At 35.3% G+C, this 14268-nt stretch overlaps 1 protein-coding gene across 1 annotated transcript in view; it reads right to left on the bottom strand.

Annotated features, from left to right (window-relative positions):
• Window positions 1–14268, bottom strand: part of AGBL3 (AGBL carboxypeptidase 3) — a 125976-nt gene that overhangs the window by 58231 nt on the left and 53477 nt on the right. Inside the window, exon 11 of the mRNA XM_007983011.3 lies at window positions 9473–9539. Coding sequence (XP_007981202.1) covers window positions 9473–9539 — 67 coding nt within the window. The remainder of the gene's footprint in view (window positions 1–9472; window positions 9540–14268) is intronic.

Genomic DNA, 14268 nt, shown 5'->3' with positions numbered 1-14268 from the left:
TCCATTTTGGAAAACAGTTTGGCAGTCTGTTAAAGAATTAAGCATGTATGTACCATAACTACCATGCCATCTACCAATTGAACTCTTGGGTTTTTATCTCAGGGAAATGAAGACTTATTTCACTACACTTCATTCATTAGTGTACATGAATTAGTGTACATTTCATGTACACTAATGTTATGTTCATAATGGCCCCAAACTGAAAACAACCCACATGTTCTTCCACAGGTGAATGGTTAAATAGGCTATGGTAAATCCATATCGTGGAATACTGCACAGAAATAAAAAGGAAGAAACCATGGATGTATGCATCAACTTGGGGGTGGGGGATGAGTATTCCAAGAGGTAGGCCAACTGATAAAAGCCAATCCCAGCATATTGCATATTGTGTGATTTCACAGGAATGTGGAAAAACACCTGTGAATGATACATTTACAGAAGTACGGAACAGATTTGTGGTTGCCAGGGGATAACTGCAAGGTAAGGACAGCAGGGAGTGGGTATGGCTTTAAGAGGGCAATATGAGGGATCCTTATGGTCATGGAAATGGTCAGCATTTTGACTGCACGAATATAAATATCCTTATTGTAACACGGTGCTATAGTTTTTGCAAGATGTTACCATTAGGGGAAACAGAAAACAGGGTCCCTGGCATCTCTCTCAATTATTTCTTACAACAGCAAGTTAATCAAAATTAAAAGTTTAATTTTTAAAAGTTAGAATTTAATTGGTATTATGTTTTATCTGTTTATTCTTTAAAAGTTAACATTTTTATAATGCTAGAAAAATATCTTGATAAAGATGCCTATACCCAAAATATGGCACATAATCAATGTCTGACCATTGTAGGGATTCATTTAGTTTTTGAAAATGATCACACAGAATACAAACTTGCTCTTCTTACTGTTATTTTTTACTCCAGAGGGTGTGTGTGTATGTATAACTGCCTGAATTGTGGGCATGGGTATGAATATTTATCCATGAGTGTCCTGATATATATATAACTTGGAAAGACAAGGTGTTTGTGAAGTAAAGACTTGCATGGTATTTTAACAAACCCACTACAATATTTGAGTATAATCCTTTAAAGTACTGAGGGTGGAGAAAGGAGAAAGGAAAAGATTGGCAAATGGAGGGAAAGGGAGAATGTGATGGCACAGGAGAGAATATGGGAGGAGGTAAAACATTTGTGCTACGTGATTGTTTAAAATTTTTTTGAATTTGGACTTTGTTCAAATTTGTTGTTCATGTCCCCAGAACTCATTCCCTCTTCTTCTGGCAACTGTCTCTAATTTTGTTAGGGAATTTAATCATACCCACTCTCAGTTCTTGGAGTCTGGGTGAATCCTATGAGGGTTTGTCAAAGAACCCAGGCTGAAGCCAATCAGCACAGTCCATCCTGTTAGTCACAGTGAGTGATTTATGGGTTGACACATGTCTAAACCAGCCTGATAAGAATCATCTTTGCTTGTTTCCCTCCAGCTTTATTGAGGTCTAAATTGACAAATAAAAATTGTATATATTTAAGGTGTACATGATGTTTTAAGTATACATTTTGAAATTATTACCACAATCAAGCTAATTAACACATCTATCACCTCACATAGTTACCACTTATTTTGCTTTTCGTGATGAGAATACGTAAGACCCATTCTCTTAGAAAATTTCAAGTATAAAAAACAATATTATTAACTATAGTCATCACGTTGTACATTAGGTCTTCAAAATGTATTCATCTTACAACTGCAAGTTTATACCCTTGACTAACATCTCCCTGACCCCTGGTAATGACCTTCTATTCTCTGTTATGTCAACTTTTTTAGATTTCACATAAAAGTGAGATCATGTACTATTTGTCTTTCTGTGTTTGGCTTATTTTACGGAATATAATGTCCTCTAGGTTCAAAGGCTAAATGATATTCCAGTATGTACACACACATACACATACCCCTCATCTTCTTTATCTGTTCATCCATTGATAGACACTTGTTTCTGCATCTTGGCTATTGCAAATAGTACTGCAATAAACGTGGGAGTGATGATATCTCTTTAGTATCTGGATTTCCATTCTTTTAGATAAATACCAGAATGGTGATTACTGTATCATACAGTAATTCACTTTTAAACTTTTTTTGAGGAAACTCCATATTGTTTTCCATAATGGCTGTACCAATTTACATTCTCACCAACAGTATATAAAGGCTTCATTTTCTCCACATCCTTGCAAACACAGTTTTTTAACTTTTTGACCTAGCAGGCATGAGATGATATCTCATTATGGTTTTGATTTGAATTTCTCTGATGATTAGTGATGTTGAATAACTTTTCATATAATTGTTGGCCATTTATATGTCTTCCTTGGATAAATGTCTATTCGAGTATGTAGCCCATTTTAAAATCAGCTTAGTGGGTGTTTTTGCTATTAAGTTGTAGGAGTTCCTAAAAATTTTGGAGATTACCCCCATTCAGATATATGATTCACAAGTATTTTCTTCCATTCCATAGGTTGCCTTTTCCTGCTATTAAATATTTTCTTTGTTGTACAGAAGCTTTTTAGTTTGTTATAGTCCCACTTGTTTATGTTTGTTTTTGTTGTCTATGCTTTTGGTGTTACAGCCATGAAATTATTGTCAAGATCAATGTCCTGGTGCTTTCACCTATGTTTCTTCTAGGAGTTTTATGGTTTTGGGTCTTATGTTTAAGTGTTTAGCCCATCTTGAGTTGACTTTTTGTGTAGTATGAAGGTCTAGTTTCATTTTGTTTTATGTATATATCCAGTTTCCCAACACCATTTTTTTTCTTTGACACAGGGTCTCATTCTGTTGCTCAGGCTCAAGTGCAGTGGCCCAATCATGACTTACTGCAGCCTTGACCTCCCGGGTTCATTGATCCTCCCACCTCAGCCTCCTGAGAAGCTGGGACTATAGGCATGAGCCACCATGCCCAGATAATTTTCTTATTTTTTGTAGAGATGAAGTCTCACTCTGTTGCCCAGGCTGGTCTCAAACTCCTAAGCGCAAGTGATTCTCCTGCCGTGGCCTCCAAAAGTGCTGGGATTACAGGTGTGAGCCACCACACTTGGCCACCAACACCATTTTTTCAAGAGACTATCTTTTCTTCATTGTGTATTCTTAGTGCCCTGGTGAAAGATAAGTTGACTGTATATGCATGGTTTTACTTCTGGGCTTTCTATTTTGCTCCATTGTGCTGTGTGTCTGTTCATATGCCAGTGTCATATACTTTTGGTTATTGTAGCTTTGTAACATATTTTAAAATCAGGAAGTGTGATGCCTCCAGCTTCGTTGTTCTCGCTCAAGTTTGCTTTAGCTATTCAGGCTCTTTTGTCATTCTATACAAATTTTAGTACTGTTTGTTCTACTTCTGTGAAAAATGTCACTGAAATAGGTATTGCATTGAATTTGTAGAGAGCTTTGGGTAGTATGGACATTTTGACAATATTCTTCTGATTCGTGAACACAAAATACTTTCCATTTATTTGTGTCTTCGATTTCATCAACATTTTACAGTTTTCACTGAAGAGATCTTTTACCTCTTTGTTAAAAATGTCAATATCTGCATTTTTGAGGGAACTACTATATAGGAGGATGTCTCAACCAGACTTAGTATGGTGAGGATGTGAGGCTGGATTTCTATAGTCATTTTACCACGATGAGAGGAAAGTCTGTCTGAGAATGGAACCAACCAAGAAAAGGCAGAAATGAGATGAAAGCAGGAGAAAAAACCCCCCAGGATCTTAATGACATCATTTGAGCCCCTCATTTAAGCCACAACAAAAGCCAGCCTTGTCCCTAGACTTTTTATTTAGTAATCCAACAAATATCCCTTTTGACTAAGCCATTTTGGAAGGATTTTTTGCCTCTTGCAATGGAGAGAGTCCTGATACATCTTCAAAATATGGTTTAGTAGCTAGAGAACAAAATTAAGTTTGCTATTTTACCATTGTCCTCATGGAATGGAAACTCTAATCTCCAGATGCTCAGGTCCCAAATTCTAGAGACCACCTTCTCTCCTTTCTAGTTTTCAATCTTATAAACATGTCATCAGCAGATTCTCTTAACACTGTCTTGAAAATATGTCTAAAACCTAATCACTTCTCATTCCCTCTACTAGTATCACTTTGGTGCAGCCACCACTTTTATCTTGCCTGGATTATTATAAGAGCCCCCTAATTGGTCTCCCTTATGGGTCATCATTGTACTCTTAACACAGCAGCCAAGGTGACCCTGCTAACCACTTCAGGCAGATCATGTCATTCTTCTGATCAAAGATTCCCAAACTCAGAGGCAAAAACTGAAGTCCTAAGCCTACCAGGCTTTACATGACCTGCTCCTGCAACCTTCAATACCTATCTGATTTCATGTTTTACCATTGTTCTCCTTGTTCATTCTTCTCTAGCCACATTAGCTTCCTTGGTCTTCCTAGAAAATGACAGACACACTCCTTCCTCAGGGCCATTGCACTTTTAGCACTCCTGGCCTGGGAAAACATACCCCTGGATTGTTCCTAAATGTTCACTATTATAATTATACTTTCCCACCCCATTGATGTTTAATTTGGACATATGTCTTGATTTGGCCAGTGGAATGTTAAACAGAGGCTTTAAATATATTTGCATGGTTTGGCTTGCCCTCTTGAACTCTTGTGATTGGCCATGAGCAGAATATGCTCTAGTTGGCTGCTGGTCTAGGTGAAGAAAGAAAGGTGGAATAAACCTGAACCCAACCCACAGTTAGGAGCTAAGTTTGGCTGATTTCTGATTAGTTCAGTAGAGCCACAGCTGACCTTCAGATTCATGAAGAAGACAATAAATGTTTGCTATTGTAAGTCATTAACAGTCTGAGGGTGTTATGCATTAAAATCTGAGAACTACAGAAATTGATATGCAGAAGTAAGATGCTGTCCTAAGAAAACCTAAACTTTGTCATAGTCATTGCTTTTGTGACTGGATAGCAAGTAATTAGGAAAATATAACAGAAAAATAGTGACACATTCACAAGCACATGGAAATTAAACAATACGCTCCTGAACAGCCAATCAGTCAGTAAAGAAATTCAAAGGGAAATTCAAAAATATCTTGAGACAAACAAAAAATGGAAATACAATATATCAAAACTTATCAGATGCAGCAAAAGCAGTTCTAAGAGGGAAGTTCACATCAATAAACACCTACATCAAAAAAGAAGATCTTTTGAGCTGGGGCTGGAAAAAAAGGAAAGGTAAGTTCTGAAATACACAATTTAGTGTTATACTTCAAGGAAATAGGTAAAGAAGAACAAACTAAGCATGGAGTTAGCAGAAGGAAGAAAATAATATCAGAGCAAAAATAAATGAAATAGGGACTAGAAAAACAATAGTAAAGACCAATGAAATGAAGAGGTTTTTTTTTTTTTTTTAAAGAAACAAAATGGACAAATCTATAGCTAGACTAAGGAGACAGAGAAGACTCAGTTAAAGTCAGAAAAGAAAGATGAGACATTATAACTGACACCACAGAAATAGGATCATAAAAGACTACCATTATAAACAATTATATGCCAACGAATTAGATAACCTAGAAGAAATAAATTCCTAGCTACATATAACCTACCAAGACTGAATCATGAAGAAGCAGAATATCTGAATAGATGAATAATGAATAAGGAGATTAAATTAGAAATAAAAAGTTCCCCATCAAAGAAAAGCTGGGGACCTGATGGTTTCACTGCTGAATTCTACCAAACCTTTAAAGAGGTACTAATATGAATCCTTCTTAAACTCTTCCAAAAAATTGAAGAAGAGGGAGTATTTCCAAATTCATTTCATGAGGCTAGCATTTCTCTGATACCAAAGCCAGACAAGTAAGCTACAAGAAAAAGATAACAGGCCAATATCCCTGATGAGCATAGATGGAAAAATCCTCGACAAAATACTAACAAACCAAATGTAGCAGCACAATAAAAGATTATTCATCATGATCAAGTGGATTCTTCCCAGGAATACAGGGATGGTTCAACATATGCAAATTGATAAATCTGATACATCACAACAGCAGAATGAAGGACAAAAACCCTATGATCATCTCAATATATGCAGAAGAAAACATTTGATAGAATTCAACATCCTTTCATGATAAAAATGCTCCACAAATAAGATATAAAATGCATGTACCTCAATACAATAAAGGCCGTCTATGACAAACCCAAAGCTAACATCATACCCAGTGGTGAAAACTTGAAAGCTTTTCCTCTAAGATCAGGAACAAGACAATGATGCCCACTTTTACCACTTCTGTTCAACATAGTACTGAAGTCCTCGCCAGAGGAATTAGACAAGATTAAAAGGAAGAAGTTAAATTGTCCTTGTTACATACAACATGATCTTATGTATAGAAAACTCCATCAAAGAACAGAATTTAAAAATTCAGCAAAGAACAGAATTTAAAAATTCAGTAAAGTTGAAGGATAAAAAAACATGCAAAATCAGTAGTGATTCTATACAAACTATAATTAATAAACTATCTAAAAAACAAGCTATCTAAAAAAGAAATCAAGAACATAATTCCGTTTATAATATCTACCAAAAAAAGTAGGAATAAATTTAACCAAGGAAGTGAAAGACCTGTATACTGACAATGATAAAACATTGATAAAAGAAATAGAAGACATGGAATATCTTCTATGAAGAAATGGAAAGGTATCTTGTGCTCATGGATCAGAAGAATTGTCAAACTGTCTATACTACCCAAAGTGATCTACAGATTCAGTATAATCCCTATTAAAATTCCAATGGGATTTTTCAGAGAAATAGAAAACAAATTCTATAACTTATATGGAACCACAAAAGAGCCCAACTAGCCAAAACAGTCTTGAGCTACATGAACAAACCTGGAAGCTCACACTGTCTGACTTTAAAATATACTATAAAATGACAGAAATCAAAATGGCATGGTACTGGCAGAAAAACAGACACATAAACCAATGGAATGAAATAGCCCCAAAATAAATCTGTGCATTTGTAGTCAATTGACTTTTGACAGAAGTGCCAAGAACACACAATGTGAAAAGGACAGTATCTTCGATAAATGCTGTTAGGACAATAAGATATCTACATGCAAAATAATGAAATTAGACTCATCTCACACTATGTACAAAAATCAACTAAAATTGGATTAAAGACTTAAATGTAAGACTTGAAACTATAAAACTACTGAAAAAATATAGGGGAAAAGCTCCATGTCATTGGTCTGGGCAATGATTTTTTTGGATATGAACTTGAAAACACAAGCAACGAAAGCAAAAACAGATACATGGGATTACATCAAACTAAAAAGCTTTTGTACAGCCAATGAAACAATCAACAGAATGATGAGACATCTAATGGGATGGGAGAAAATATGTGCAAACCATACATCTGATAAGGGGCTAATATCCAAAGTGTATCAGGTACTCAATAGTAAGAAAACAAATAGCCTGATTAAAAAATGGGCAAAGGCTCTGAATAGATATTTGTCAAAAGAACAAATACGAATGGCCAACAGGTATATTTAAAAATGCCCTGCATCACTAATCATCAGAGAAATGCAAGTTAAAACCAAATATGGATATTACCTCATGCTTGTTAGAGTGGCTGTTATTAAAAAAAAAAAAAAAAAAAAAAAGGATAATCAGTGTTGCAGATGTGGAGAAAAGGAACCCCCGCACACTATTGGGAAGAATATAAATTAGTACAGCCATTATGGAAAACAGTATGGAAGTTCCTCAAAAAATTAAAAATAGAATTATCATCTAAACTAGCAATCCTACCACTGAGTCTATATCTACAGGAAAGGAAATCAGTATGTCAAAGAGATGTCTGCACTCCCATGGTCATTGCAGCACTATTCACAATAGCCAGTGTATGGAATCAACTTAAGTGTTCATCAACAGATAAATGGATAAAGAAAATGTGGTATGTAGCACGATGAAATATTGTTCAGCCTTTAAAAAGAAGGAAATCTTGCAACTTGGAGTAATATAGATGAATGTGGAGGACATTATATTAAGTGAGATAAGCCAGGCACAGAAAGATCATGATCTCACTTATGTGTGGAGTATTAAAAACAAAAAAAACGCTGAACTCATAGAAGTTGAGAGTAGAATGGTAGTTACCAGAGGCTGCAGGAGTGAAGGGGTGTGGGTTGGGCAGGTGTTGGTCAAAGGATGCAAAATTCCAATTAGATAGGAGGAATAAGCTCAAGAGATCTATTGTTATATCATTGTGACTATAGTTAATAACAACATATTATACTGAAAATTGCTAAGAATAGATTTTAAGTGTTTTCAGTGTTCTCACCACAAAAATAAGTATGTGAGGTAATGAATATGTTAGCTCAATTTCACCATTCCACAAGGTATACATATTTCAAAACAATGTGTCATATACAATAAATACATATAATTTTTACTTATTAAAAACAAAGAATTATGACACAAATTATGTAGAAGTGATACATTTAGTAAAACTGTCTCAAATGATAGTTTGAAAGACAGAAAATCTGCCTAACAGATTGGGTCACTGGAAAAAGGTTTTGAGGTAGACTATTAACAGTGTGTGTTAGGGATTATATTGCTTGGTTTCCCTTTATATACTCCAGGTTTTCACCATAGGATCTTCCCTGTGTATTCTCTAGCCCAAGCAAATGAGAAACATGTGGAACATAACTGAACTCAACCTGTAGCCTGAATCCAAGACCAGTCGACCCAACCCATGTCTAATAGACCCAACCTGCAGACCCATGAGTGAGAAAATAAAAGTTTGTTGTAAGCCACTGAGGTTTTGAAGTTGTTATGTACCAAAAAGTAGTTACTATACCTACTACTTGGCTTGTCCCTCATTTCCTTTGAATTCTTACTTAAGTATTTATCTTTTATTTTGGTAGCCTTTATCCAAAACTGCAATATCCACCTAAACTCTTTATTCCCCCTCCTGCTTTTTTACTCCTTAGGCACTTATCCCCATGTAACACATCATGTATTTTACTTACCTTCTTTATTTTTTATCTGTCCCTGCCAGAATGTAAGGTAACAAAGGGAAAGCTGTTGTCTCATTTTGTTCACTGCTCTATCCTCAGCACTCAGCCAGTGCCTGATAAGTAGTTGGAGCTCAATACATAGTTGAATAATAAATTCATAAATTAAGCAGTCAGGTGATGTATGTTAGGCTACCACCTCTGTCACTAACAAGTTGTATGGCTTTTAAGAAATAATTTCCTCTCTATGGATCTTAAGTATCCTCATCTATAAAGCAAGGATGTTAGAATAAGAAACCCTAAGGTTAAATAATTCTATGATTTAAAATGTGTACATAGTTGGAAAATAAGTAACAATGATGATAAAATAATGACATATCTGCAATTTTTTACCTGATTATTAGTCACAATAAGAACAGTACTTACACAGCATATCCACATATAAGCAAAAATATTCAGTCATACCTGAGAAGTTAACTTGAGAAGGTCAGTCAGAGAGTCAATGGATTCTGAACTGTCAGAGCCTCGGCTACTACAAAAAAAATAATTTTGGTTTACACAATGTTTTGGTGGCATCTTAAAATTTCAGCTGTTGCTTTTATTCTCTTATTTGAATGGTTGAAAAGTTCTAATTATAAGAAGTGGCTGGGTGCAGTGGCTCATGTCTGTAATCCCAGCACTTGGGAGGCCAGGGCAGGTGGATCAGCTGAGGTCAGGAGTTCGAGACCAGCTTGACCAACATGGTGAAACCCCCTCTCTACTAAAAATGCAAAAATTAGCTGGGCATGGTGGCACATGCCTGTAATCTCTGCTACTCAGGAGGCTGAGGCAGGAGAATCACCTGGGTCCACGAGGCGGAAGTTTCAGTGAGCCAAGATTGTGCCATTGCACTCCAACCTGGGCAACAAGAGCGAAACTCTGTCTCAGAGGGGTGGTAGGGGGGCGGTGGGGAAGAAGAAGAAGAGGAAGAATGTTTACAAAGGTGGTTTAGATGTTTAGTAGTTCCAGACAACTTAGAGGGTTTTTGTTGAATGTGTGGAGAGATATAAAGGTTTGGGAATGTGTTAATGGAATGTAAGCTCCAGAAAAGTAGTTTTTTTTTTCCGTCTGGCTCACTGCTCTATCACCAGAGTGGAAATAGTGCTCGGCATGTAGTAGGCACTCAGTAAGGTTTGTTAATATGTTAATGAATAAATGCGATATCAGGGGAGTTTCCTAGATGTCATGGGTATCAATAGCTCTTAAAATTCATTTATTTTTATATCACTATATCCATTCTGCATAAAGCAATGCAGCACCATATGAAACATAGTACCTCAAGAAAAAAGGGTCAAACAAATCTAATTATAATCATTTATTGCAATGGTAGGAAAATTTTTTTTTTGCTTGAGAGCCAATACAAGAAAGAAAACATTTCTGGGTTGTATTTTTCATGTATTATTTTAAAATTAATATAATTTATGTTTTTAGAAAAGTTCTAGGTTTACAGAAAAATTGAGCAGGTAGTACAGAGTTCCCATACACATGCCCCCATTCCCTGCATAGCTTCCTAAATTATAGTATGCGGTACATTTGTAAATTAGACATCTGATAGTATGTGGTACATTTGTTACAACTGATTAAACAACACTGATACATTATTAAAAATTATAGTTTACCTTAGGGTTGACTCTTGTGGTATACATTCTATGAGTTTTGACAACTTTATAATGATATATATCCATCATTACAGTATCATAAATAGTAGCTTAACTGCCCTAAAATTCCTCTGTGCTCCATCTATTCATCTGTCCTTTTCCCAGAACTTCTGGCAACCCAGTGTCATATAGTTGGGATCATATAATATGTGGCCTTTTCAGACTTACATTTTTCACTTAGCAATATGAATTAAAGCTCTGCCATATATTTTTTTTATTTTTTATTTTTTATTATTATTATACTTTAAGTTCTAGGGTACATGTGCATAACGTGCAGGTTTGTTACATATGTATACTTGTGCCATGTTGGTGTGCTGCACCCATCAACTCGTCAGCACCCATCAACTCATCATTTACATCAGGTATAACTCCCAGTGCAATCCCTCCCCCCTCCCCCCTCCCCATGATAGGCCCCGGTGTGTGATGTTCCCCTTCCCGAGTCCAAGTGATCTCGTTCAGTTCCCACCTATGAGTGAGAACATGCGGTGTTTGGTTTTCTGTTCTTGTGATAGTTTGCTAAGAATTATGGTTTCCAGCTGCATCCATGTCCCTACAAAGGACACAAACTCATCCTTTTTAAGCTCTGCCATATATTTTTATGGTTTGATAGCTCACTTAAAAAATCACTGAATAATATTTCATTATCTGAACATATGTTTCTTTATCCATTCACCTACTGAAGGACATTTTGGTTGCTTCCAGTTTTTGGCAATCATGAATAAAGCTGCTATATGAATGCAATCACTGGATCAAGTGTTGAGTTCTTGTTGCTCCTCATCCTCACTGGCATTTGGTATTGTCAGTGCTTTGGATTTTAGCCATTATAATAGATGTGTCATGATATTTCACTGTTGTTTTAATCTGCATTTTCCTAATGAAAATGATGTCAAGCATCTTTTATTTTTATTTTTTTCACGTGTCAAGCATCTTTAGACTTACTAATTTTTTTCTTTCATGGATCATGATTTTGTCATATCTAAACAGTCATTACCAAATTCAAGAGAATTTAGATTTCCTCCTATGTTATCTCCTAGGAGTTTTATAGTTTTGTATTTTACACCTAGGTCTATAATTCATTTGGAGTTAATTTTTGTGGAAGGTGTAAAGTTGCTTCTAGTTCACATTTTCGCCTGTGGATGTCCAGTTGTTCCAGTAACATTTGTTGAAAATTTGTTGAAAATATTGAAATATTTCTCCATTTAACTAGGGATTTTTGTTGCTCTTTTTTCAAACACCACTGACTATATTTGTCAGCGGTGACAAATATATTGGATATATTTCTGAGTTCTCTGTTTTGTTTTATTGGTCCATTTGTCTGTTCTTTCTCTAGTACTGCACTGTTTTAATTATGTAGCTTTACAGTAAGTCTTAAAGTCAAGTAGCGTAGGTCCTTAGATTTTTGTCCTTCTTCAGTATTTTGTTAGCTATTTCAGGTCTTTTGCATACCCATACAAATTTTAGAATTAGTTTGTCTATAGCCACAAAATAACTTTCCGGGATTTTGACTGGAATTACATTGAGTCAAAAATCATGTCAGGAGGAACTGACATCTTAACAATATTGTCTTCCTATCTATGAACACAAACTTTCTCTCCATTTATTTAGATCTTCTTTGATTTCTCTCCTCAGAGTTTGTAATTTTCCTCATATATATCTTACACATATTTTGTTAGCTTTAATCCAAGTATTTTAAATTTTTGTGCTAGTGTGGATGGTATTTTGTTTTCAATTTTAAATTCCAATTGTTCGTGGCTAGTATATTGAAAGGCAATTGTATATTAACCTTGTATATTTAAATCTTTCTATAATTATTAGTTTCAGGTTTTTAAAAAATTCTTTGATATTTTCTACATCAATAATCATGTCCAGTGTGAACAAAGATAAATATTTTAACTAAATTAAATGTAAAATACAACTTATTAATATTTGTAGAATGGTGCACAAGCAGTGCTTAGAGGGAAATTTATAGCATTGAATGCATATATCAGAAAAGAAGAAAGCTTTAAAATGAACAATCCAAGTGTCCACATTAGGAAATCAGAAAAAGGAGAAATAGAGACTTAATGCAAGCAGAAAAAAAGAAATAATTTAAGAATCAGAGAAACTGAAAACAGGGAATCAATAATCAATGAAAACAATGCTGCTGTTTTGAAAAGATTAATAAAATAGATAAATCCCTAGCCAGGTTAACCAAGAAAAAAGAAAGGGTACAATTTGCTAACGTCAGAAATAAAAGAGGGGTCATCACTACTGATGCTATTGAAATTAAAGAGAAAAAGAAGGAGTACTAACAACTGTGTCCTCACAAATTTTATAGCTTAGATGAAATAGACCAGCTTCTTGAAAGACACAATCTACCAGAACTCACACTGGGAGATATATAGATCTAATAGATAGATATATAGATCTACTAGATCTATATCAATTAAAGAAATCGAATTGATAATTAGTGACCCTGCAAAACAAAGCACAAGTCCCAGATGGTGTATTGTGGATTCTACCAAACATTTAAGGAAAAAATAATACTAGTTTTCTAAAATCTGTTCCAGAAAATAGAAACAGAGAGAACACTTACTTTTTCTAAAAGGCTAGCTTTATCCTAATACCAAAAGCAGACAAAGATACTGTCAGAAAGAAAAACTACACCAATATGTCTTATGAACACAGGTGCAAAAATCTTTGAGAAAATATTAGCAAATTGAGTCCAACAAGGAATAAAAAGAATTATAAACCATGACCAAGTAGGATTTATTCCAGGTATGCCAGGCTGTTTAAACATTAAAAAATGAGTTGATGTAATCTGTCACTTTAACAGGTTAAAGCAGAAAAAAAATTATATCAATAGGTGGAGAAAAAGCATTTGACAAAATCCAACACATATTTATGACAAAAACTCTCAGCTAACAAAGTAGAGGGAATCTTGTTCAACTTGGTATCTACAGAAACCTTACAGCTAACATCATACATAATGGTGAGAAACTAGATGCTTTCCTGCTTTGACTGAGGATAGGCCAAGGATGTCTTCTCATAGCTCTTCTACTCAGTATCATACTGGAAGTTCTAGCTAATATAGTAAGACAAGTGCTATAATATGGTTTAGCCCTTATGCTTTGTCCCCACTCAAACTCATGTTGAAATTTGATTCCTAATGTGCCAGTGTTGGGAGGTGGGGCCTAGTGGGAGATGTTTGGGTCATGGGGGTGGGTCCCTTATGAATGACCTGGTTCTCACTCTTGTGAAACTGGATTAGTTGTTGTGGTGATGGATTCGTTCCCACAAGAGTGGGTTATTATAAAGCAAAGATGCCCCTTGGGTTTTTGCCTCTTCCCCTGTGTGCACTTCCTCTTTGACCTTCTCTGCCATGTTATGATGCAGCATGAAAAGCCCTCACCAGAAGCTGAGCAGGTGCTACCATCATGCTTGTACTTCCTTACCTGCAAAATCATGAGCTAAAGAAACCTCTTTTCTTTATAAATTACCCAGTTTTAGGTATTCTGTTGTAGCAACATTAAACAGAGTAAGACAATAAGAGAAGCAAATAAGAAGCTATACAGATTGATAAAT

This window comes from Chlorocebus sabaeus, chromosome 21, assembly GCF_047675955.1.
Source record: "Chlorocebus sabaeus isolate Y175 chromosome 21, mChlSab1.0.hap1, whole genome shotgun sequence".
Taxonomy (NCBI): domain Eukaryota; kingdom Metazoa; phylum Chordata; class Mammalia; order Primates; family Cercopithecidae; genus Chlorocebus; species Chlorocebus sabaeus.
The sequence above is the reverse complement of the archived record's forward strand: the minus strand, read 5'-3'. Positions and strand labels throughout refer to the sequence as shown.